At 42.1% G+C, this 24,907-nt stretch overlaps 2 protein-coding genes, 1 long non-coding RNA gene and 7 other non-coding genes across 24 annotated transcripts in view; 9 read left to right on the forward strand and 1 right to left on the reverse strand.

The window, feature by feature from the left end:
- LOC146598839 (uncharacterized) overlaps positions 1-7,316 on the forward strand; it is a 186,506-nt gene extending 179,190 nt beyond the window's left edge. Inside the window, exons 2-13 of one of the 7 annotated variants that reach the window (XR_014895178.1) lie at positions 1,131-1,177; positions 1,634-1,673; positions 1,940-1,984; positions 2,396-2,427; positions 2,844-2,936; positions 3,573-3,598; positions 4,066-4,117; positions 5,143-5,191; positions 5,745-5,794; positions 6,759-6,789; positions 6,988-7,028; positions 7,205-7,316. This is a non-coding gene — a long non-coding RNA (uncharacterized LOC146598839). Of the gene's footprint in view, positions 1-1,130; positions 1,178-1,633; positions 1,674-1,939; positions 1,985-2,395; positions 2,428-2,843; positions 2,937-3,572; positions 3,599-4,065; positions 4,118-5,142; positions 5,192-5,744 lie in introns of all 7 variants that reach the window. The other 6 variants (XR_014895181.1, XR_014895176.1, XR_014895177.1 and 3 more) reach the window with 6 other exon arrangements.
- On the forward strand, positions 726-805 carry LOC146598843 (small nucleolar RNA SNORD74). The gene has a single exon (XR_014895197.1). It is a non-coding gene; the product is annotated as a small nucleolar RNA SNORD74 (small nucleolar RNA).
- LOC146598844 (small nucleolar RNA SNORD75) lies at positions 1,490-1,556 on the forward strand. Its single transcript, XR_014895193.1, has one exon. It is a non-coding gene; the product is annotated as a small nucleolar RNA SNORD75 (small nucleolar RNA).
- LOC146598845 (small nucleolar RNA snR60/Z15/Z230/Z193/J17) lies at positions 2,226-2,308 on the forward strand. The gene has a single exon (XR_014895190.1). It is a non-coding gene; the product is annotated as a small nucleolar RNA snR60/Z15/Z230/Z193/J17 (small nucleolar RNA).
- LOC146598846 (small nucleolar RNA snR60/Z15/Z230/Z193/J17) lies at positions 2,481-2,566 on the forward strand. The gene has a single exon (XR_014895191.1). It is a non-coding gene; the product is annotated as a small nucleolar RNA snR60/Z15/Z230/Z193/J17 (small nucleolar RNA).
- On the forward strand, positions 4,371-4,434 carry LOC146598847 (small nucleolar RNA SNORD78). The gene has a single exon (XR_014895194.1). It is a non-coding gene; the product is annotated as a small nucleolar RNA SNORD78 (small nucleolar RNA).
- Positions 5,600-5,678, forward strand: LOC146598848 (small nucleolar RNA SNORD79). The gene has a single exon (XR_014895188.1). It is a non-coding gene; the product is annotated as a small nucleolar RNA SNORD79 (small nucleolar RNA).
- LOC146598849 (small nucleolar RNA SNORD47) lies at positions 6,843-6,918 on the forward strand. Its single transcript, XR_014895195.1, has one exon. It is a non-coding gene; the product is annotated as a small nucleolar RNA SNORD47 (small nucleolar RNA).
- A 35-nt stretch (positions 7,317-7,351) lies between the features above and the next one.
- On the reverse strand, positions 7,352-12,689 carry HEBP2 (heme binding protein 2). 2 transcript variants are annotated; one of them, XM_085299650.1, is made up of 5 exons: positions 12,499-12,689; positions 10,133-10,217; positions 9,548-9,683; positions 8,932-9,097; positions 7,352-8,524 (listed from the first exon to the last, which is right to left on the reverse strand). In XM_085299650.1, the coding sequence occupies exons 2-5, from the start codon at positions 10,205-10,207 to the stop codon at positions 8,350-8,352; spliced, it is 552 nt and encodes a 183-aa protein (XP_085155776.1). In that variant the 5' UTR covers positions 10,208-10,217; positions 12,499-12,689; the 3' UTR covers positions 7,352-8,349. The 2 variants fall into 2 exon arrangements, with proteins under 2 accessions (XP_085155776.1, XP_085155775.1); XM_085299649.1 differs by having other exon boundaries at positions 12,474-12,688.
- A 3,730-nt stretch (positions 12,690-16,419) lies between these two features.
- The window catches only part of NPL (N-acetylneuraminate pyruvate lyase), a 20,406-nt gene continuing 11,918 nt past the window's right edge, over positions 16,420-24,907 (forward strand). For 7 of the 8 annotated variants that reach the window (XM_085299655.1, XM_085299657.1, XM_085299653.1 and 4 more), the window contains exons 1-3: positions 17,251-19,177; positions 23,868-24,084; positions 24,166-24,309. In XM_085299655.1, coding sequence (XP_085155781.1) covers positions 23,983-24,084; positions 24,166-24,309 — 246 coding nt within the window. In that variant the 5' untranslated portion in view covers positions 17,251-19,177; positions 23,868-23,982. The other variant, XM_085299654.1, reaches the window with a different exon arrangement.

Genomic DNA, 24,907 nt, shown 5'->3' on the forward strand with positions numbered 1-24,907 from the left:
CCCGCCGAGGCCGCGCGGGGCAGGGCGGTGGGAGGCGCCCGAGGCGCCGCGCCACGCGTGTCCCGTGGGGCGAGTGGCAGAGGTGCGGCCTGTGGGGGCCCGTCGTGGACTCTGCCTCGCCGCCGTGCAGCCCGGTCAGGAGGGCTGGGGGGCGGTGGAGCGGGCAGGCTGCGCTGCACGTGGGTGCYTTCCCTTTATTTTTCATTTCTTCAATGTGTTTTTATTTTTTGCTGAGCAATTCTCCCTCCCTCCCAATTTATACTAGCTTGGGGGGCTGCAGTGCTGCCGGGTTGTTTATTGCTCAAGGTCAGGCTGTGGTAACAGCTCTGGGATGTGTCATAAGAAGCAGTGTTTTGCCTGCAGTTGTGAGGTGTGATTGGAAGCAGGTTTTAAGTGGGAAATGTTTGCCCTGTTTTTGCTGTGCAAGAAACTTCTAGAGAAATTCTTCTGGCCGTTAAATAGAAAACGTTGAGCAAAGTGTGGTAGTGGTTTTGTGGTGGGATTAAGGGTTGCACGGCCATCCATAAACTGAAGCTGATGCCATGCTGGGGAGAGCCCTTTATTGATGGGGAAAGTGGAGGCAGTCTGCTGCAGAACAGTCCACTTGTAAGTGCAAATTACTATTTTTTTTAGACTGGGTAGCATGCTTCTAAGTGTTACGATTACAGGCATCAAACTTACTGTGTTATAACCAGGTGGTATTGTAGTTCACTGACTTGCCTTCCATGTGCCTGCACATGATGAAAACTATGTTGGTAGGGACATCTGAGAAGCTGATGAATGCCAACATACCTGAGCTGGACGTGGAATGCTGCGCAGCGGCGTGTCTGACATGGCCGAACCACCACGTGGTCCTTTCTGAGCAGCCAGACTAAGTTAATGGCTGCAGGACTGATTAGATATTTGCATGCTGTGGAAAATCCAGATGTTCAGTGGTTCTGTTCTGTTCCCGTTGGCTAGATTTCAGTGCTTAAAAATATAAACTAGCAATTATTTTTGTAGCCATGTCTCAGAAGAATTTGAATGTTGCTTGTATTTTTCAAACAATATATGCTTTAGTGTTGTGAATACTCTTCTGTGACCATAGCTTTTCTAGTCTTAAAAACCAATGGATATTCTTTTCTTTCTAGATAAGATGCCTCAGGTAAACTCCTCCCTCTTCTGTGGCTCAAAACAGGTAGGCACTGCTTCTGAAATGCTGGATTTAAWCTATGAAACATTGCCTACTATGCAGGTATTCTGTGGTATTTCAGGAAATTGGTAGTTTAATAACTGCTTGTGATGTCATTTCAGGCAGTTTTCATTCTTCCTCTAGGAAAAAGTCTCTAAGCGGATCACAAGGACACAGTAAACACTCATTCTTTTTTCTATTACTACTATTTCACCATCCGTAGGAATGGGTGCCTTTTTATTTGGAAAAAAGTGTCAGATGTCGATCTCCAAAAGTGCCTGCAGCTATACCAGTTGATGTTAACYCACTAAATTGGAGAGCCTATGATGTTTTCATTTTAAGAGTAGTGGACAGAAGTGATTTCTGAAAACTCCATACTGAGGCTTTTTCTGTTGTTAGTATTGCTGCTGAAAGTACCTTGCTTAGTTGTTCTAGTGTTTGAATCTATTGCATTTCTTCCAGATCTGCCACCAAAGATGGAGGCTTGCTGCTACTTCACAAGGTAAAAAAAAATCTTTTTGAAAGCTGATTGTGAAATGGGATTGGAGGACTTCTGGTTCATCAGATAAAATATTTTTTAAACTAATGTTTAAGTTTTGTTTTTGGTGCCACAATGATGACATTTATTTGCTACTCTTGACCAAGAGAGTGATGAGAACTTCTACCACCATCATTTCTATCTGAGAGGCACAACAGCTTAGAATACTCCCTCCTTGATRTTTTGGTTTCTAAAAATAGGTTTCACAAGCTATTTTGTTCTTTTTTCAGGATTCRAATCGTGTACTTGAAGGCTTACAAAAGAAAGATTGCCTGGTAAGAAACTTTATAAAATCTGTGGATTTTTTTCTGTGGAGCTGCTGWAAAAACGGAAAGGTGTGGGTGTGTAAGATAAAAGTGCTTTGGGATTAATTCCACTAATACACTGCAAATTCGTATTTGTCAACATTCAAAAGACTCTTGAATATTTCTTGACATGTTTTATTCAGAGAGCTTCTATTTTGCTCAAAGCTATCATAAGAAATGGTAGTTTGGAACCAGAAGGATTATTCCAAAGCAGATACAATGATGATAACATAGTTCAGCAGAATATTCTGTGATGAACAGAGTTTTGTCTTTCGCTCCTATCTGATGTATCTAGCTGCTGAGATCTCTTCCCAGGAGGTCTAGCTCATGCCMAGAAGGCTAAGGGGACCTCATTTTTTTTCTTTTTCTTTTTTTTTGCAGGCACTGGAAGGTGAAGCATTAAGCTGTCCAAGGTAAATACTATATTGCCTGAATCTATATTTAAAATAATAATCTCTGACCTGTGAAGGCTGCTATGATGACAACATAGTTCAACAGATGACCTGTGATGATCACACTTAATTGTCTTTCGCTCCTATCTGATGCAGCCTCCTGTATCCTAGGCTAAGTTTGGCAGAGTTAATGTAGGGAGCTGAGAATGAAATACTACTTTGCTTTGCCCATGAATGTCTYCTGGAAATAGATCTCAGAAGATCAGGAAGTGGGCTAAGCATGGAAAGTCAGATAAATAGAATTTAAGAATACGTTGTTCTTATGAAATTAAACACAAACACAATGCGATCAATTTGCTAGCTTATTTTACTAATTTAAGAGTCTTTAGTCATCAGATATTAGTGCTCCAAGTGCTATAAGTACTGTTGCTTTGCAGGCTGCTCTGGACAGAAAGCTGTGGGATGCCTATGTCTAGTGCAAGAAACTGTTTCAACTGTTGTTGATGAAGAAAAGGCATTTCTAACTGAAGGTAATTGTAGAACATGTTTTAGGAYGGATGCTACATTTGGTTGTGCTGCACTTGTGTGATTAGTCTGCTACAGTGCTGCTGCTAATCTGAGCTTGAGAGCTGACGTTTGGAGATCTGAGGGCCTGCATTGTGGTTCTGGAAGTCAAAAGCAGAGATGTCTGAACGTGCCTTTGGGGACAGATTGTCTGTGCTTTGCAGTAAAAGCATTAAGTAATTGTTTTGCAGAGTGACAAAGAACTTCAATATATTTTTGACAGGGCTAAATGCCTTGAGTGGTGAATGCAACAGTACTTTCAATCTGCTCTCTGAAATGCTTTTCCTGGGTTATACCAGCTTCGATGTTTGCCCAAAGTTCATTTCACTGAACTCCGCAACTTCAGAGTTCTCTCACTTCTGCAGTTTTAACAGTCTCTGGAGTTGAGAACTTCTCAAAGATGTTGGAGAGTACTGGGAAATGGTTTGAGATTTCCTTGTGGGTAGGGAGTGTAACAATCTGCTGTAAATGATGTTGAATCAGGTCTCTGATCCCAATGAGGATAAAACTTGACTAAACACTGATACAGTCTTTTGCCAGAACTGTTCTTATGCTAGAACTTTTCTACTGGAGCCTATCTAACAGCAGCTCTTCCTTTACAGGCTTTCAAAGTGTTTCTAATCATGATGTAAGTACTTCTAACTTGGCAAGTACTAGGGTAAAAATGTGCCTAGAATATGCTTGTAAAATGAAGTCTTAAGCTATGYGTAAGCTGAGGGGGGCTGATGTTGGCCACTGCTTGCATCTCAGTTAAAAATAGAAGGATGCTTAAGGGGAGAATTGCTGGTTAAGGCCCTACCTTGGCAGGCTGGTTTGTGCTAAACTGTTACTTTACTGTGTGCCTGTGAGCTCACTAAGTTGTTGTGAGAGCACTATTTGATTATTTGTCSTCTTCCCCATACCAACTTTATTCTAAAGTAAGTAACTGTCCCATGTAGACTGCCTGTGTGATGAGACATGAATAAACTGACTTCAATTGTGGAGGTCTGCAATTAGCTCTATCTGACTTCAGGCATCTGACTAAACAGGCATCTGACTAAATTTCATATTCCTGTGGTGGTTTGTGTGTTGTKCTGACTCTTCATTTTGTTGCAGGGCCAGTGTTGTGGAGCTGTTAAGCAATGCAGATGGTAGCATACCAGCAAATGTAAGTTGCCAGCAAACTGATCATACTGCAACATAGCTACTTCATGTGCGATTCTAATCCCAATTTGCAGCTGCAGGACTAAGTAGGGAGTTTCTTGTGGATTTTCTTGCTTTCTGCCTCTACCAAGAGGTACAGGTTGCCTGCAGGGTTCACTTAACCCAAAGTATTGTGGGCTCAATGTYATATTTCAGGACTCGAATGATTTGAGYGCTGTCAAGARTGTGTAAATTCTATAGGCAGGTGTYTTACAGGGTTATRATGATGTTGTCAAATGTCTGACCTGAAAGCAGTAATGTGGACTGATTTTTACTGAAAGACCCTGTAAGTGGCTGTAGCTGTAAATGTGGTGCCAGTGTAGTARCTGACTTTGAAATGGGAGGAAATTTTGTGTGGCTGGGGATAGGGAGGGACATCTTTTCTTTTAGGTGTTGGGGGGTTGGTTGACAATCTTATGGGTAAGAGTGATTATTTTACTCTTGGATTAAATGTCCCTAAACGATGGTCTGTCACATCTGAGATGCAGAATTACTGTCCTTAGGACATGTCAGAATGTCAAGAGTGGGAAAAGGTGTAGCAAACAATGTCTTGTGTTTAAATTCTAGACTGCTTCAGATTAATCAGCTGTCCTCATTACCCAACAATTTTTTTTTGTTATTTGGATGTGACTTTCAGTTACATAGTAACTTCAGTCTGGTGTGGACAGAGTTCTAAATCTCAAAGTATGCCAAGTGACATTTTAATGTTAAAATGAGGAGTAAGGCTTAAACACTTGTTTGGAAGTGAGAGCTGGTGAAACATGAATACTTATGGCTGCCATTAGAACATACGTTAGTCTGCTGTTTGCATTCATGAGCACCAGTTGCTTCAATTCATGTCTAGAGCCARAAAAGACTCTTCTCTTGTGATAAAAGGTGGTGGTGATTGCAGCAGTAGTGGGCAAAGAGTTTCTGAGAATCTTAACAATGAGGTTCTAAGGTAACATTAGCATTGYACTGAAATTTTATTTTCTTATATGTGTATCTTAGATTTGATAATGGAACTGCCAGACACTTCATAGCAGTCTGCTTGTACATGGTAAGCTGCTTGTTTCACATTTGCCATAAACTTCTTCAGTACTTAAAGTGTCAGTTGCTTTCCATAACTGAAAAGAAAGTGTGGACCAGCTGCAATGTGCAACTGCTGTGCACTGCTTGATTTTCTAGTTGATGAGAAAGATAGTGATATGCTGGCTGTGCAAAACTAGCGTCGGGACTCYGTTGCTAACCAAAAACACCACATGGTTAAGTTATATAGTGGCTCTTTGTAAAGAGTAGCATTGACCTTAAATAGCTGGAGTGATTGGGTACATTGTTTATCTGAATGGCTGGATTAAAGATGGTACGTGATGTGAGTGGAGATGTGGTCAGTAGTAAGGTCTGAAATGCTGAGTTGAGCTCCTCCAGTAAAAAACAAAAGTAACAATGTGAAGCTTCTCTAAGCATGTACTGTTCATGATGATTAGTTCTAAGCAATGGGAATCTCTCTGAAAGAGGCTGAGGAAGACTCTTGCACTGAAACAGTACATATGCTCAAGCTAACTCCTGAAATGTTGCCAAGGAGAGTGTTAATAAAAATTYACTTGTTACAGGGTGGTGCCCGTGGGGAATTGGTGTGAAGCAAGACTAGCTTCTGCCTGAGGTAAGAGTAGAGGACAATTTAGAGACTGCAGGGTTTAATAACTGGTGAAATACTGCCTTTAGGGTGAATGCATAGCTAGTAGTGCCTGAGGATAGTACTGTAACGGATCTGATTTGTATGCTTTTATTGTATTCTGAACCTTCCAGTTCCACTTTGGGGATAAACCTGATAYCCATCAAGTAAGAATTAACTTCTGTAGTTCTGAATTAGACTTGAATAGGAGGGACTCTTTTCAGAGCAGACTTGGCACCTTCCAGTCCCTAAAGCRTAAGCACTGGTAAACTTCATGTAGCGTTCCCTTTGTATGAACGAAAGATTCAGTGACTAAAAATACGGCTTTTATTGCTTGATGTCTTCATATAGTGGAAGTAGTAAAGAAACTAAATCAGTGATGAGGCATTTCAGCCAATACAACATGGGTAACATAATTCAACAGAATGCACAGTAACAAACATTGCTCCCATCTGATGCGTCTGACTACTCTATGGACTGACAGTACAAAAAAAAAGTGCTCTTGGTTATATTGGTTGTAAACAGATTTAGGATTAAGTTCAAGTTCTAGCTGATTACTATAAAAACTTGTTTCGTTCTGTAGACTGGCTTTCACTTTTGAGGATAGGCTTTTGAGATAAGAGTTGTATGGAACTTGTATTTTAGGTATCAAAACTCATTGTAATTGAGCAAGACYTTGCAGAGGGGCAGTATCACAGATGAGTAGCTATGTGCTTTTTCCTGATTCTTATGATGTTAGTCTTCTAGTGTTAGTAATTCTGTTTCAAATTCAGCTAGGACCTATAAAGCTTTAAATCATACTTAAATGCTATACTTTGAAATTGTCAGCTGGCACCTGAAATGTAGCCTCCTTTAAGCTGTAATTAGTTTGATAAATACAGTTTCATAGATGTATAATTCAACTTGCATRTAGTGATGTTTGCCATTCTAAAACAATTCTGTTCTTTCTCAGGAAAGGACTGTTCTGTCTGCAACTTTATTAGGTAAGATCATACAACAGATCAATTTTTCCCTARGAACTTTGGGGAATATTTGTAGCCAGTGATGAAATTTGATTCTGCCAGATGAATTACTGTGATATCACCCATTTCCGTTCCATTCTTTCTGAGGTTACATAGCTACTGAAAGAAACTTTTTGCAGTAGTGCTGCTGCATATATTAAGCCCATTTTCTTCACCTAGGTTGGGAGGCAGCTTTGAAACTGCTATGAGGAACAAAAAAGGTGAGTATTACCTGACTACAGAAGTACTGAAATTTCTTTGCTGGAACAAGTGATGATTAAAACCTTAGCTTGAACTCTCTCTCTGAACAGAGATGAAAATCTAAGGTCTGAGTTGTTCCCAGCGAGCTGCTTGTCAGTTTTGTGCCCAATAACAGTTCCTGTGTCTGTCTTAATAGGTGGAAGATTGCAGACCAAGGGTTTACACTTCATGAACAGCTGTAAAATGCCGTGGCTTTGTGGTGATAATATCTGATACTGATTAGAGCCAATAAAATCTTGTRAACTCTTGCTTGTTGTTACGAACTGCTTTCTGACTTGAATAGCTTGTTGTTGAAGCTTCAGGCTATTCTCTGAAAGCTTCAAAAGCTTGATTTAGGGCAGAATTAAGGAAACAAGTTCTGCAAGTGTCTTCCAACTTGTCTGACATGTGCAGAGTATCAGACATTCCATTACTGCTAGTGGTAAGGCAGAGTAGCGTTGGCTTGAATCATGCATAGATTTGGGCAAAGYGAAGTAGTTGAAGTAGCACTTAAATGCTAGCTCTTTCATGTATAAAGCGGTATTCCTTGTATGTTTCAAAAACTATGAAAGTACCATAAAGGCAAGAATTCAGTTATGAATGTACAGTAGATGTACACAAAGTAAGCAGATTGCTTGGACACTGTTAACCTTTCTCCCCTGGCTTCTCAGTCTCATCTGGTCACTGGCATTAGTCTAAAACAGGACTGCATGCAGCCTCTGCTAGGAAGAAAAGTATGAACAGGAAGATGGGTGTTTGACAACCCTATAAAAAAGGTAGTACTAATACTTAGGCAGTAGAGCCTGCTTACAGCATTGCTGCTTTTCAGAACTCATTAATGGCAGCTTTCTTCTCTGAAAAGTGCTTTAATGTACTTCTCCCTATCTATGTTGTCTCAAGAGTGAGCTCAATATGAGAAGTTAGCTCTGAAAAGCTCTCTATAACACTTGGAACTATGTAAGTGTAGCACTTAAGGAGAAGTAAAACTACAGATTCAAATTGTTCTCTAGGAATGTTTTCAAATCACAAGGTCTCCCCARAATTTTTCAGTAAAAGGAGTGGAATTGTCATCTCCATTCAACTCTGCCAACTGGTATGGGCTACCTGAATTTAAGTTTTCTCTTTTAAAAAGGAGAGCTGAGATCTTTTTAGCCAGAGTAGTCTTCCATCCTAGATAAAAAGCATTAGAGCTGCTTCTGCGTCCATTGCAAATTTAGTCTCTTCTGCACTAAGCAAGAGCCGATAATGAGGCCTGTTCTCATCCAGAACTAATTAGTGGCTTAATTCCCCCGCAACACACCATTACTTCTTAAAATACCACACTTCGTTGTGCCTGTTGAACAGCTTGAAGGGACTGTCATAGCCTGCAGTATAGAAGAAGTCTTCATGGAATAGCTGGCCTCTRTTTCTCAGGATTCTGGCCAATACTTCAGCTTCCTCTGCGTATTTCTCTGGTGAGGCAAAACCACCAAAAGACCTGGAAGAAGTGGGAAGGGAGGAGTTTTATCAACTCTGAAGGGTTGGCTGAAAAGGGATTTAGCTATTTGGTAACACAGGGAATATGCTCAGAGCAAGGATTCTGTAGGCTACACTTGTAYAAAACTCATTCAACACAACTTAGAATGTGCTGCAAAGTGAGTGTCKTAAAGCTTTCAGCCTGTTCTTCCTTCTCAGCAGGACCCCCAAAGAGACTTTGTATGCCTATCCCAAAAGCAGAAGAGAACAAATTTCAAATACCCCAAGCTTTGCCAGTCTAAGCTTCAGGCTCTAACCAGCTTGGTATATCCATTACTTGGTAAGAAACCGGCTGTAAAAATTGCTCTCTTATAAATGGACCTGTTTCAGTAGCTACCCTCATCTTTGAGGCATGTTAATACTGCTCACCTGACAAAGATGCCTGCTCCCTTTCGCTCTTCAACAAACACATCTGAGTCAGTGGGCTGTGGCGGGGAGTCCTGATGTTCAAATGGCAAAAAGAAAGAAATCTTGAAGTCTGCACAGCCAGACTTTATTAGGCATGTCACTGGGACAGTCATATCAATCTTCATTTCTAGAGTAAAACAGAATCTGTTCAGGTGCAGGTGGAGATGGTGGCTGAATACAGCTGTAAAGGCAGATGCTAAAGCAGCCTCAACACTGCTGCTGAACAGCCTTTCTACAAATTCACCCAAGGGCAGGCACTGCTGCCCACCCTTCGTTTTCATCTCTTCTTAATTCTAGTCCTTTCCCTGTTGACTGGGCCCCTGTTCAGGCTGCAGCTCCTTTCATTCTATGTGATCCTTTGAACAAAGACTTAARCTTCCCACTTCCTTTTCCCTATTTATGCTGTAGCATGGTCTTGAGAAGCGCTGGAGACATAATGGCCTAAAGAAGGCAAAGGGCTGTTAGAAAGGAACAGGGGAAAGGGAATGTGCTGTGTGACTCAGCTCCTCTGATGCCTTATGCTGCTCAGGTTCCTCTCTCATACCTCTTGCAGTTCCAAACCAGCACAGCATCATACCTTTCTCATTCTTCCCTTGGATATAGTGGAAGAGTTTCCAGAAGCCCTGGCGCATTGCCTCCTTTTGGGTCTCTCCCCTAATGACAGTGCTAACCCATTTGGCTGTCTCATATTGACGCAGTTCATAGTCCTTTGCCTGAAAAGCAAAAATCACAGTAACCACGAGGGTGAATTTGAAAGATGACAAATGAACAGCTGCTTCTCCCAAGTCTGCAGAAAAGTAGTAGTGTGGTCAGGTAACCATGGGCTGCCAGTTAGCTGCAGACTCCAGGTGTACCTCCAATATCAAACTGATGTGTCCTTTGGAAAACCAGGCAGTGCTGCCTGAGCTCCTCAGAGCTTTTAAATACTTAATGTCCTTTCTGCAACAAGTACTGTGTCCTAATTAGCCTTTTCTCTGATACCTCTGTGGCATTTGTCCCAGCTCATTCCTCCCTGCCCTGGTATCCCTCTCCCAATTACGAGTGACCAGCTTTTGCAGCAACACTTCCTAGCTTCTCCATGCTCRGAGAGAGAACGGCAAATGCCCCTTAGCTCTGCGACCTCGCTGAGGAGAGCTTTGCACCCCTAGCCCTTAGCCATTACCACAGTCTCTGCTGAGCTCCACCGAGGGGACTGCAGATCCAGGGACAGAAATGTTTGCTTGAAGGATTTGATCATCTTGCCAGAGCTGAAATGCAGACACAGTTCATTGGCCTCTTTGTGATCAATATGTTTTAAATAGGGCAGAACAAAGTACTGAGGCTTTTCTGCCTGACTGCATAGAAATGTTTTCCTCAGTCTCTAAGTCTCCTAACTTTGGTAACAGCTGATGCAATAAGTGACTGGAAGAATTTAGGCAAGAGACAAGAGCTTTCCAAAAGGCAGCTGTCTCTGAAATTGTGAAAGGCCTGACTTCTTGTTCCTAATGATTTAACAAGAATGAAAAGAGCCGAAGTCCTGCCTGCCCTGCAGGAACCGAGAAAGAGCCAAGACAACAAAGCTACCAGATGACTAATGTGGAAGCATTCATCTCTCAGGATATGCTGCCTTCACTCCTCTGTAAAGTGAAGGCATTTCCTGGCTGCAAAATAAGCTCGAGATTCTGCAAGTGGCAGTTTTGTGTGACTGTAAGTAAAACATACTTGAGATATTCAAGCACTTTGCTGCTGGATGAAAAGGTACTGATATTGATGGCTGTTCTAGTACTAATAGTGCCCATAATTTTATTGAGCATGTAATAACAGCTGACSTCTTTCTTAAAGCATTGGGCCCTGCGGTCCTGAGATAAAATGTAAGATTTTGTGCATTTATGAGTACATACCTACTTTCCTAGCTTTCATTCTGTAAAGGAAAAGACAAAAAATGAACCCCCCCCAGCCCTAAAACAAAGCAAGCAAAAAAAAAAAAATCAAAATATTTGTTTAATTAAATCTGGTTAAATCTTGAGATTTTAGAAGGGTCAGTTTATGATATTTGTCAATACTAAGCAGACAGTAATGCCTTCTGAAAAAGTTTCTACTTYCTGTTACAAAATTAACACGTATTTCACATAGCATGTTGTTGATTCAGAGGTTATCTTGATGTTAGGTCAGGACTTTATAGTACATTATCTTTCTAGAGTATGATTTAATTACATGTTTCTTGGTGGCAAAACAAGTTTTGAGGTTGTTTTTCATTCCTCTGCCCCCATCTTTAAKATGACAGTTTGTGAATATAAGAACATGGCTTTTTTTGTATAAGTCAAGAGCTGTCTTGTGCTAGCCAATTACTTTCCTGTCTACTTCCCCTTTCTTAGGGCCTTTTGGTAGCTTCACATGAAGACAGTATTTATTAACACTTGCAGACATACCCTACTGTAGACTAGTGGAACGTTGTTAATCCTCTGCTGTACTCTGGTTTAGATGTAGCCAACACTTTGCAGTTTGGAATCTATCAGGGTGAAAACTTTCACCAAAAAAATGAAATGGCTGGAACTGGCTTCACTTATTAAAATCTGCAGTGCAGAGAGCACTCATAGTTGAAAAGCTTTCTCCAGTAGCTCCTCCAGTTGTCACTATAGAGCAAGGGAACATCAGAGAAGCGCACAGYGGGATACTGATGCCAGCAGTTAAAAGCAGGCACTCTCCTCCTCCCTGTCCCAGCTTGAAGTTGTAGCATAATTGCCCAAGTTCAGCAGTGCGTTTACCAGAAGGACCGCTCACCAGGAATTGCTGCATGGCAACTGAGCTTTACTATTTTATCCTAACACTCTTTTTGTCAATAGTACTTTAACATTGCAATAAATCAGTGAGACATAACAAGAAAGCAGGAATGCAATAGTTCTATTAGAAGCAAACGTGAGTGGTCTATACTGAAACTTCCTATGGTAAATATATTTTATCTGTTACCAATTCAAAGTCAAAGATGATACTCTTTTGCTGTCATTTCCCTCCCTCTCTCTGTTTCTCCTTGCTACATCTTGATAAAAAATACATTCCCCCTGTTTTTGCTTGTAAAGAAATACCTTCATCTTAGAGACGTAAATGTTCCTTCATTGCAAAACATGCTGGTGTATTAGCTGCAGGCTTGTTCTGTATTTCCCAATGCTTCCCTGACTCACCTTGCTGTAAGTGCTGATTAGATCTGTCAGATCTCTACCTGCTGCAACTTTGTGGCCACAACTGGTGGCAATTGCACTTACAGAACATTTTTGAATAAGCCTCGAATAATCCTCCAAACATTTCATTCTTAGATCTGTAGTAAGGCTTAAGTTTGGGGTTTGCATCTGATATGACTAATCTGTCCGGGCTTTTTCTGCTCCTGTTAGCACATGGTTCAAAGGGACAGCAAACACACCAGGCATCTTCACAGGTTTCTTGGGCTGACAGTGCAAGTGTAGCCAAAACATGGTGTTCCACAAATCAGCTAGTTATATAAAGAAAGTGGAGAAAGTAGACATACTTACGTTTTGGAAAATAAGCTCTCCTTACCCTTCTAGCTATCGTGGTCTATCCTTCTGAGGCTGCTCACGTTCACCACACGTTGCATGCCAGTGCTTATTTTAGTTTCATCAAGCTCCGCCCATGCCACATCCCCACTGGTGGGAGATGCTGTTATGAAAACCAGGACCTTGTAGCCTTCTCCTCCGGGTCTCATTGAAGATCTCCCACACRAGTGCCGAAAGCCCCACCTACTGCCCACGAGGCAGCGCTGAGCCTAGTATGTGATCTGCGTGCGTAAACAGTTCTGCATCCTTGTGTAACTTCCACTGGCTTCACTGGCACCGTGCCTGCTTATGTCAGAGCTGGCGCTTGGTTCTCTGCTCTCCAGAACAAATATTACATAAATACATAAATAACGTCCCTCTGCCTGTCCTTCCATTCCCCCCACCCCTGCCCTGACTACATTAAGAGTTGTGGTACAGAACAATAGCTTTCCCTTTTTGCCCCRGGGCAAAATGGTGGGTACAAATCTGGCTGCAAACAGCTAACACTATCTTTACAAATTTTTTGCTGACGTGTTAGGAAAGATAGTGTTCTCCTATAATGGGCTGTCTGTTTTGAATGGTATTTGAGAGTAATCAGCCCCCTTAGCCCTTAGATGTCTGCACAAAGGGGTTATACAATGCTGTTGTGAAATCGTGTTATGTTTGCAATAAACAAAGTGAAGCTGAACCCTTCATGTAACCAGTTTCAGCTCCAGATATATTTAGGTGCCAGCACAATAGGACAGATTAAATATCATTTGAGCGCAGAGAACACCTCCTATGTTTGGGATGGTTCGTGCAAATCCTTTGCAGCCAAGTTCACRCAAGCTTGCTGGGAGATTTGAGATCGATAGCTGGGAATAACTTTTAGCAGAAGGCACACACTGCTGGCAGAGAGCTCCATGAGTATGCTGTGTGATACACTCGTATTCAGGATGGGGTGCAGGGAAAAGATGCCATACTGTAATTGCAAACTTCTCTCTAACGTCACAACAGTGGCTGTTACAAGAGTGGTTTATTACTCAAACCTGTTAGAACATGCTAAGGTCTGAAGCAGTTTTCTGTGGGTTCAGTAGTGTTATTTTATGTCTCTGAACTTTACTGGTGTTCTTCTTTGGTCAAACAGGAGAAAATCAGCAAGGCGTTTTGGAGAAGCAGAAGCTGTTACTTCATGGTCTTTACTTAGGGGCTATAGGCATGCCAAGGTTTTGTATGTGTTTGCATGAAGTCAGTCCTCTGTCGCCCTAATGTCCACGTTAAGGGCATGCTAGTAATTATGTTCTCAGATAGTGAGAGGCACCTACACCCAACCACCACACTTTGGTCCATCTCAACTCCTAACTTGATCACATGCGCAGAGAAGTACTGCCTTGAAAGGGGAGTATACTCGTTAGTTTGTAGATAAACACAAGCCCACTGTTGTGTGGGCTTGTGTGAATTGTGTGTTTTGTTTCTGAAGCAGAGAGACCCAGAACAATCTCCAGTCAGTATGTATGTGTCCGGCTGATGTTTCTGTCCTCAACAAAGAGCTAGCTGTTCCTGGTGGAGTAGCCTGAGGTTGGAAAATAATCATCAGTGTTTTCCCCAAGAGGTTGTTTTTCCATTGCTCTTTTATTTTTCAYGTATGCATTGAGAGGACATGTCAACAGTTGAGGAAAACAGCAGAGCAGGCATGAAGACATATATTCTGTACATAGTATATATGCACCCATACCATATACAATTAGGGGTCTGGGCAGGGAGCAATTCTGACAGCAGCTGACACAGCCTCACTGATACCTCCAAATAGGAGGAGATCTGAGTACACTAACTCTGTAGCCCTTGCCCTTACACAGAAAACAACATGCAAGAACCACTTAAGCAGTTTGGGCTCCCGATAATTCACTGAATACATGAAGTAAAAATAGTTCAGCATTTGTGCACTGCCAGTTTGCCTGGGTGTCTCTACTGTATARTGAAAATAAAGGCAGTAATAAAGGTTCAGCCTGCTTATAGGAATGCCAACCTTTCCTTGCCCACTATATCCCCTAATGAAAAAAATGGTTAAAGAATAGTTGCCCACAAAGGAGTCGTAAATGTACTAATTAAACAGCAATTAAATCTAAAAGGTAGTCTGTGACATGTCTGTTTAATGTCTCATACATGTGTCTGGGACGCAGCTGGTATTTTGTAGAATAGCTGACAAAGCAATGTTTTTCTGTACTGTTGTCTCAAAGACAAGGAGTAGAAATAAGAGTATAAGCTCATAGGCACTATGAGAGCTTGCAGTCTGTGGCTGTGCCATAGCCTTACTATTTTCAGCAGATACTTCTGTGCAGAACATTGTAATGAATTTGTACTTAAGTAATGTTTTTTCAAGTGAGTAGCTTCTATCCAGTTAAGGTCAAGCCTGTGATATGGTCACCCATGATTTCCATTTTTTTTTCCATGCACTCTATCTATGCTTGTCCCTCACAAGCCCAGACAGGACCTTAAGGAATATGCCCTAAAACAAAAGCACTTATGTCTGCTCTGTTGCAACGTTGCTACAGCCACTGGCAAATTCATGCAAATGTATTGCAAGTTGCCACACGCAGATTGCTTCCAAAAGCCCTGGATGAATCTTTGCCATTGACCTCGTTGTGTCAGGATTGCAGGAGCTCAGTGGAAGTGTTTTGTAGTATTCTTAGAGCATGATTTATGGTGGCTTTGAGTCACGTACTTATAACTGTGACAAGTCTTTAGCATAACATAGGGTAAACAAGAGAAAACGGCTTGTGAGGGTCAGAGAGGGATGTGTATGCCTCCACTCATACCTTCTCAAGTGGTCTCAACCCAAACGTTCCCAGCGGTTTTGCACTTCTGCCTCAGCTTCGCAGAGCATCAGTTACCCCTTGTGCTTGATAATGGTTCTGATTTAAAAGAACTGAGACTCTTCAGATATAAATGGCCGTTTCTTTTGCAAACGCTTACTTAGGAGATGATGCGGAAGCCCCTATTTCCCAACAGAGAAGTTGAGCATGTGATATTTATAGTTACTATAAATATAATCTGGGACAGCAAAGATTTCTTTGTATGTTTTCAGAAGAACTGTGGTTTTCTACAGATTTGTTTCCCTAAAGGAGCCTCTGATGTCCCTGCTCTAGAAGAACAGAAGTCCTAGCAAATTCTGTAATGATTTCTATTCTCACTTCCAGCAAAGAAATCAAAGCAACATGAGTCTGCCATCTTCTAAAGAAACAGTTGAATATACTGCAATGTTGTTCTGAGTGGACTCCATATTCTTCCTTGCAAATTGAGGAAATAAAATCTGTGCTAACTGTAATGAGGTGATTAGACCTGATGCTCTAACSTACACATTTTCTGTCTACTCTCCAATTTGTTGCCATTTCTACTGATTTGGCCTTGAGCAAAAGACCATTTGCTTTCTGGAACTGCATATGTGGATGTTGTCTGCATGCTTTTTGCCTAGTGCCAGCTAAATTGTCACAAAGGTTAAATGGAACTATTGCATCTCCCTCCTTCCTTGAACAGCTGACTCAGCTGATAAAGCAGGTTCTGGTATATGCTTTAGAATCAAGATCAGTTTTATACAATAACAATGTCAAGATAGCTTTTATGAACGAGACATCAGCTGATCTGTGAGAATATTACCTAAAAATCTTTCGAAGTATGTGACTCCTGGCTAGCAGCTCGCATCATCAGAGACTTCATGGAATTTACTGGTCTTGTCCAAATAAAAAGCTTACTACTTCCAACACCACTCTTGACTTAGCATTTTCCAAAATGTCTCTGCTGAAGGTCATGTTTTGGAATCATTCTGGGTTCTCTGAGCGTGATTTGGAGAATTAATCCTAGACTAATCCTTTCTTCCAGTGACCATGAAGAACCTTTCTAAACCTTCCCCTCTTGTGTCCATAGCACAGTCTCTCTCTGGACTGTTTCTCAGCTTTACATACTGCTTTCTACCTTTAGCCTCTTTCCAAAATGAGAGTTGTTTTTAGCATAAATCTGTTTAGGGGTCTGTCTATCAGCTGAACCCCACAAGCAGTTGTGCCAGCAAACTTCTTAAGCCAGCACTAATACTCAAGCTAGTGTCTCATCTAATTCCACAGAAAACCTGCGGTCCCATYTAAGTGCTCTAAGGAAATGAAGTGAATTCAGTTTCCTCCTACAAATTTATCTTCATTCTGTTATTGATAGCTTCCACTCAGAATAAAGGTAATTAAACAAAGGTGAGATTTTATTCATAAGATAGGAACAGCTCATTCAGGCAAACGAGAAGGAGGTCACATAGGTATCAGTGTTTGGCTAGAAAAAAAAACATAAGTCTATTGTATTGWTATTTTTGATTTTTTAAAAATAGTATTTAACAATAGCTTAAGACTATGATTATTACAGCTATAGCCTAAGGTAAGAGAGAATATAAATTCTCCTTTGCAAACACAGCTCTGGTGTCTTACAGTCTGAAGATGGGAAAGAGCCAGGCATTTCCACTGTTAATTGTCTGGGAATATTACTTGTAGAGAGAACTGGGAAAAACACTTACTGACTCTTATCAACAGCATAGTCCAGTGTTTGAAGTCACCAACTATCCACACAATAATGCTCTCAAGCAACAAGAAGTAGTAGTTTGCAAGCTTTGTAGCAGCCCAGTGCCTCTCACATCGGACCTTTCAGATGGGCTCTCCAGAAGAAGGCAGGAGTTCGGTATCAGCTCCAGCAGGAATCATTTTTCCGTCTGAATCTTCCAGCGCTCCTTCAGGTAAATGCCTTTCGCCCTGCTCTTGTAGGCAGGAACACGTTCTCTAAAAGGACATGCAGAGATAACTGAAAAAGTGGTGGGCTCTTTGCTAGGGATGTTTTTGTTGTGATAGCACTTCAGTGATACGGATTRAGGACCACCATGGTACATACTGTGTAACATGGGGCAGAATGAGGATCTAATTTGAAAGCACGTATAACCTAATTGTGAATGTATGTGTTGGCATGTGGGCGTTCATGATGCACGCTGTAGGAAAGTGTTCTCTTTCTGGCCTGTTAATCCAATTAACCACATCAGCACAAAATGCTGTGAGGTATTTCTCTTTTACAGCCCATGCTATAGGTTTGAGCTTTAAGCTGCTGACTTGTGCAGTGTAACTAATAAACTTCATGTTTATAAGCACTTTATAAAGCACTTGAAGAGTCACTGCCAAATCCCAAACTCYGAGGATGTGGAATCTGCTGTCTCAGCTAGGCAGCCCTCACTCTCTACAAATGCAATCTGTCCATAAGCAGGCAATTTTGGGGCCCTTTTTGAAGACCTCTGGATCCTCTTTATTAATGAGGCGTCGTCACTGAAAAGTCGCTGGGCTGGCTGGGGCTGCATAGTGTCCTGCAATACTGCCTCAAGGGAGCTCTAATGCTGTGGATGCACCCGAAACAATCCCATCCCTGAACATGAGTAAGTGCCTTAAAGCCTGCTTGCAGCGATGAATGATGTAGGCGTGTGGCCATTTTATCCAGGACCCTGTCCTGAGGACTGTCCTATTTAGTTGAAATTACTCAGTGAGATGGAGTATTACCGACTGTTAGCACTGCAGAATTGGGCCCCCATGTCTCAGGAGCCACTTTCAGTTAGAGGTTGGCCAAAATCAACGGACTTGCATCTGTTTACCGTAGCTGAGTGTTTGTCTCCTAAGCTTTTCCCTGATGTACTGCCTCTTCATCGCATGAATATGGATTGTGCCAGAACTTTTCCCATCCTTTAGCRTTGAGATTTTAGTGGTGGGTGTGGGGTTTTGGTGAGCATTTTTGTCATTTAGATTATGCGGGTAAGCCCTCCAGAGATGGATTCTTTAAGAATCTGGTCTCTCTTTCTGTCTTTTCTTGAGATGAGTGGATGCTGTGTTCTGCAGCAGATGGCACCATTGTTTGCGTTTGGAGGTTAGTTTTACTTTATACAAAATTCCTTCAAACTGTCTTGGTTGCCAAGAAAAGAGTCATCTCAGCTCACTAATGAATCCAGCATACCGTGATAGTTCTTTGCACTCCTAAAACCCTACATTTGAATATACTCTGGTACCTTTTAGTGAACTGTTACTTCTTTCCCTCAGGGGAAGCATCATCCTTAAGATTCTGTATTCACATACACATCATTGACACTGCTGGTTGCACATTGAATATGGGCTTAAAGAGAAGCAGTAACTCTGCAGTGGCCCCTCAACTGGTGCATCAGGATGGCAGAATTTTTCTAAATGAAGGAAAGTTAAGGATGGGTTTCAGCCTAATGAGACTCTCTTGCACTGTTCAGGGAGAATTTTTGTTCTGCGCGGGCAGTCATTTGCTGATCACTAGTGGAGGGATGAAGAGGGTTGGTAACTATCTGTTTTATTAAATACTATGGCTGAACTGAACTTAGGCTGACTGCAAACCACTGTGAAATAACTTTCATACTGATTTTGGCTAAAGTAAATTGTTTTTGTCTGCTAATTACATGGCCCTTATCACTGTAAATATCTGAGTTTCTTATAATCTCTACCATCATTTTTCTCATTTCATTCTTTCTGAGGTAAGCAAAGACTGCCTTGAAACACCAGCCCCTCACCTGGGGACTGGGGAAGAGGGGCCGAAGCAGCAAGGAGAATCAGAGACAGTGTTCATAGCTTCAAAAGAAGACGTGGGAGATGGTCCCAACCCTGAACCAGCTCTAGACTACGGAGGTGATGAGCTGGGGGAAATCTGAGCCCCGGAGCRAGGCCTGCCTCCCTCCCAGCCCTTGGGTTGTGTCCAGAGTAGGTGTAGGGCCGTGGCTGAGGCTAGCCTGCAAACCTGCAGAGGAGCCAGCCTTCTGGTGCCAGGGCAAGAGGGCCCCGGCAGGTCCCTGTCGCCAAGGGCCAGTGGGTGATAGCACCTCTGCAATTCTCAGGCCAGGATTACTGACATGCTACAGTGCTCTAAACAACTCTGAAATGCCTATAAACATTTCTAAAACACCTCTAAACCTCTCTAAAACACCCAAAGCCTTCTAAATTGTTAAAAATTTCCTCTGAACAGTCCTGTTGCACCTGCAAACCACTGAGAATAGCAGTAAGTTGCTCTAAACTACCCTAAAAATTCTCAAAACAGCTCTAAATGTCTCTAAACCACCTCTAATCTAATCTAAGATTCTAAACAGCTCTAAACCTCTCTAGGCAGCTCTAAACCACTGTATATTTCTTCTAAACTGTTCTAAAATTCCTCTAATCAGCTCTGAAGAGCTGTAAGAATCTCTGTATTGCCTCAAAACAGCTCTAATTCATATTTACCCGACTCTAAATGGTCTCTAAGCCACTCTAAAACTCTTTTAATCAGTTCCAAACTGCAACTAAATAGCTCTAAATATCTCTGAAGACTTATAACCACCTTTAAAATGCCTTTAAGCTTACAGTAAACAGCTCTAAAGAGCCCCCAAACCCCTCCAAAATTCCTGTAAAACTCAAAAACATTCTAGGCAGTTYTAAGTAGTTCTTAGCAGCTATAATATTCCTTTAAAGAGTGCTCAAGTCCTCTAAACTGCACTAACATTCCTCTAAAGTTCCTCYAAGCAGCTCTCAGCAGCTCTGGAAATCCTCTAAGCTGCTCTAAGTAGTTCTAAGCAGCTCTAAAACTCCTCTAGGCAGCTCTCAAATTCCTCTGAACTAATCTAGAACTCCTTTTACTGGTCTGAAGATCTCTGAATTTGCTTTAGACTTTTAAAACTCCTTGAAGATTCTCTGGGACACTTTAAGCACCCTCTAAAACATCACTAGACAKCTCCAAAACACCTGTAAAGAACTCTTGCAGAGCTCTATTACACTGCTGCAAACAACTTTTTAAAAGCATTTAACTAATTCTGAAATATTCTAGAATACCTCTAAAACTGTCTATACTTCTTCAAGCAGCTCTAAAATACCTCCAAAATGCACTAATCTGCTCTACAGCATATCTAACAGCTTTAAAACTCTTTTAATCGGCTATATAAAACTGTGAGCAACTGTAAACCCCCTTAAAAATTCTGCCTCTCTGAAAACCCTCTGAACAACAGTAATCCCATCTAAAATTCCTCTACACTGCTTTAAGCAGCACTAAACTGCCTCAAAATAGTTCTCAAACACTTCTCARCCTCCTTGCAACTGCTGTCAACTGCCCTAAAACTCCTCTAAGCAGTCTAAAACTCCTTTAAAACTCCTCTAAACAGCCRTAAAATTTCACTAATCAGCCCTAAAATTCCTTTAGCTGTTCTAAAACTTCTAAACTGCTCCAAGCAGTCTTGTAMTTCCTCTATAACAGAGATCCTGTTCAGGGAAACAGCACTAAAACTTCTCTGAAGTCCTTTAAAACTCAAGTGCTGTAAGCACCTCTTCAGCTCYGCTGAACTGATCTGTACCTTTAAAGCTCCAATAAGCAGTTCTACACAGATCTGAACTCCTGTTAAGTGGTCTAAAACTCCTGAGAAGCATGCTAAACAACTCCTAACCCCTTCATAATTTTTTTCTAAACCTCTTCTAAAAAACTTAGAGCACCGCTAAAATGATAAAACACTCCTTTACACTCTATAAGCAACAATAGAATGCCTCTAAAGCTCCTCTAGATAACTCTAAACTCCTCTGAACAGCTCTAGAATACCTCTAAACAGCTTTAAGYAGCTCTAAGACCCCTCTGTGCCAATCTGTAACTCCTACAAATGTTCTAAACAGCTCAGAAATGCTCTAAACCAAAGTAAAATTTCTCTGAAATGCTCTCAACAGCACTAAGCATTTCTAAGAGTCTCTTAAACTACTCTAAAACTCTTCTGAACTTCTAAACACCTCTATGCAGCACTGAGCTGCCTCTGACCCTCCATGAAGGAGGCTTTCCTGTTCTTCAAGTTAAAGGAACATTGTTAAAGGASAGTATTGAAGCATTCACACCCTGCAGGGTCTTAGCCCGCTTTATGGGGTGAAGTAAAGAAGACAGCCAGACTTTTCTGAGTGGTGCCTAGAGGCGTGACAAGAGGCAGGGGTAAATACTGGGGCCAGTAGTGTTTAGCTTCTTCATTAATGGTTCTGGATGATGGGGCAGAGTTCCTCCTCAGCAAGTTTGCAGATAACACAAAACTGTGAGGACTGGTGAAYAGACCAGATAGTTGGTGCTGCCAGCTTGACAGGCTGGAGAAATGGGTGGAGATGAACCTCATGAAGTTCAACAGAGGTACATGCTCAAGGGAAGAATAACTCCAAGCATCAGTATAGGCTGGGGGCTGACAAGCTGGAGGGCAGCTTTGTAGAAAGAGACCTGGTGGTCCTGGAGGACATTAGCCTGCAAAGCGATTGTGCAGCAAACAAGACCGATGTCATCCTGGGCTGCATTAGGCTGCCAGCAGGTTGAGGGAGGTGATCCTTCCCCTCCCATCAGCCCTGGTGARGCCACATCTGGAGTGCTGGGCTCCCTGGTACAAGAAGGACATGGATATGCTGAAACATGTGCACCGAGGGACATGAAGATGATTAAGGGACTGGAGAATCTCATGTGAGAATAGGCCACAAGAGCTGGGATAGCTCATTCTGGAAAAAAGTAATTACCCATATGCCTGGAAGAGCATAGAGAAGAGGGGATTTCAGGAAGAAAGAGACGAGCTTCAAATAAAAGAAAAACACGTGCTTTGTGAGAACCTGTTAATAAAGCCAGGCCCCAGAGAAAATGATAGCTGAGTGTGAATAGCCCACAGCGAGCATATTTTGGAGTGGAGGAGGAATACCACAAACCCAAGCTCCTGAGAATATTATGTGACCGCATGAAAAATGTGCTCCCAGGGCACAGAACAGCAGGGGATTGTTCTCTTTGCTGCAGACACTGCATACTCTTGAAACGCACTCTGATGTAAGATCTGAAAGGGCTGAGTGTTTTACTGCACCTGTTCTGTGAATGGGAAGGAGGTATYGAAAAGCAAATTGGTTTTCCTCAGTCGGCAAAGCAAGCCCCACAGCAGAGCTACAACCTGCAGACTTTGTTACATAGTAAAGAAAGACTGATTCATGGGTTTTTTTGGTCCATATGCACTTTATGTGACCTTTTACAGCTCTTTTTCTTCCTAGGCTGTTAAATGTCAGTCATAAATCTGTGCAGGGCACTAAGAAGAGACTCGTACATCATTTTAATAGGTGATGACAGTCCAGTGGCCAGATCTACTGAGAAGATTYGAATTTAGGACCTGCTGTGGTTTCTGTGGGATGGAGGGGAATTGTGCTATGCATAGCTGTATTTCTGCCAYGGGATCCAGACTCTGCACTGCATGTGTGGTAAAACCACATGTCAGAGAAGAGAACAAAAGCWGTACAGACTGCATGTAGGCAGTGGGTTTAGCTCTCCATTAGCCACTGTTTTCTGCTTGTTTGCCATAGCCTGCCGCCATTTGCCTTCCTTGCACTGCAGCGTGGAGCCTCTCAGCTCGCCACTCTGCGTACCCCAGAGCCTGCGCACTGCGCTGGGCCTGGAACTGCTCCAGCACCACAGTGGATCAAGAAAGGGGCTGAAGGAGGGGCCCCCAATGTCTGAGAAATGACAAGGAACACAAGAGCTAAATATGACCTGTGTTTTACAAATGAGAAATTAAGGGACAGGGATTAATGGTTTGCTTATGTGTATGTTTGTTTTAATGCCATAACTTGTAAATCTCATGCTCAGGACAGATTTGAGACTCAGGTGGTGAAATGGGCACACTGGTCACTTCAASGAAATTCAGAGATGTAAGATGAGTCTAAGTATTGAATTTTGAGGAGGCATATAAGATGTTCTTCTGCTATAATAACATTCTGATGCTTGGCCTTAAATTACTGATGTATAGCTTTAAGTTTGATCTCCAGCTGAGCAATCTTATTTTTTCTGGGAACAGAGAAAAGTTGAAATTTGACTACCATGACCAATTGTAGTTGTTCAGGATAAACATCTTTYAATCAGTGATGCTCTTTATCACAGTTCCTAACCTTAGCAAGCATTTGAGTTGGCTAGTCTACAGAGACATGCCCTCTAGTGATTGTTTTATGACAAATCAATCTGGGTTTGGTTCCTCATTTACTAGGCTCAGCCTCTTGAAACCCCTCTTGTTCAATGGTGCTGAACGGCAGAATTCCTTTTCTCCTATTGCACCGCGCAGTGGACATGTGGCTCTCCAGCAGACGACTCCATGGGAGTGCTCTGGCACTGCCAACTGCAGCATAGCATAGAASTATTTCCTACACAGAGCTCCAAAGTGCAGGGTTAGACAACTTAATATAGCTGAGCTTCCCAAGTCACTCTGCGTTAGCCTACAGACCGCAGAGCACGTATGTTCTTAGTTTGCAGCCAGGCTTCCTTCACTGTTTTCAGCTGTTCTCTAGCTCCATAAGCAAAATACTTTCATACTTTTTTATACAGTAACTTATGGCTGGGAAGGAATCCCTCCAGAAATTCACAGAACTGTTTTCTAACCTCCCYGTGAAATCTTCTCCTGCCCTGATCCTTTACAGTGCTGCTGTCTCTCTTGCCTTCGATGAGCGCTAAGTTTTGCCAGAACATCTTACCCTTTCTACAAAGTGTGCAGTGGAGTTCAATGTTCCCCCTAAAATCCAGGCAGCTGTCTCATCCCTTGAAGGTGTGTTTGCATTATTTATTTTTAAAAGTTTGGGAGAGGGGATTAATAACTTGAACAAGCCTTTATAAACATTACTTTTAGATTACAGAAGATTGTGGCTGTTCTAATGGGTCCTCTGAAGAGTCAGAGCGAATAAAGGAAGCTAATGGAAAAGCAGGGAGTCGTGAAGAGATGTCTTTCCTTAGACAAATGTCAGATGATGCTGTCTTCCTGTCTGTCCTTCAGGTAAGCAGCAACTCATGTCTTTTCAGCTTTTCTTTTTAAGACGTAACATCATAAATAAAGGATATTTAAATTGCCCCCCATCTAGACTGTCTTTCACCACTGGTAACTGGTCGGTTTATGATTCCTGTAAGCTGCTTTTAGAAATGTAATGGCACTGGCAAGGTTCTTCAAAGTTCAGCAGAGCTCTAAAAACAGGCCCGGCTAATGTGATAGCCTGTGATTTGCATTGTCAAAACCCATTTCCTCTTTAAAACAAAAGCGGCATCTTATCACGTTTATCAATGTGCTATTAAACAAACTGCAAAAGAGTATTTTTGCTGATGGCACTCATTTGGCCTTTGTGCTCTGCTAGTCTTTTGGATTTTAGTTTTCGGCACGGCTATCCCTGTGAGGCCCGATGTCTGAGAAATCTACCCAAAACGCTGTGGTAAGAAATACTCCCCCTGAATAAAAAGTTCACGACGCAGACCGCCAGAGCAATCGGTCGGGAGCCAGGAACCCGGCTCCCTCGCCTGCTCCCCTCTGCTTCCCTCACCAACGGCCGCCGCCACCGGGCCTAACGGCCGCCAACGGCCCCAACGGCCGCCGCCCCCGCGCG

Source organism: Rhea americana, unplaced genomic scaffold, assembly GCF_003343005.1.
Source record: "Rhea americana isolate MKP2758 unplaced genomic scaffold, rheAme1 scaffold_151, whole genome shotgun sequence".
Taxonomy (NCBI): Eukaryota; Metazoa; Chordata; class Aves; order Rheiformes; family Rheidae; genus Rhea; species Rhea americana.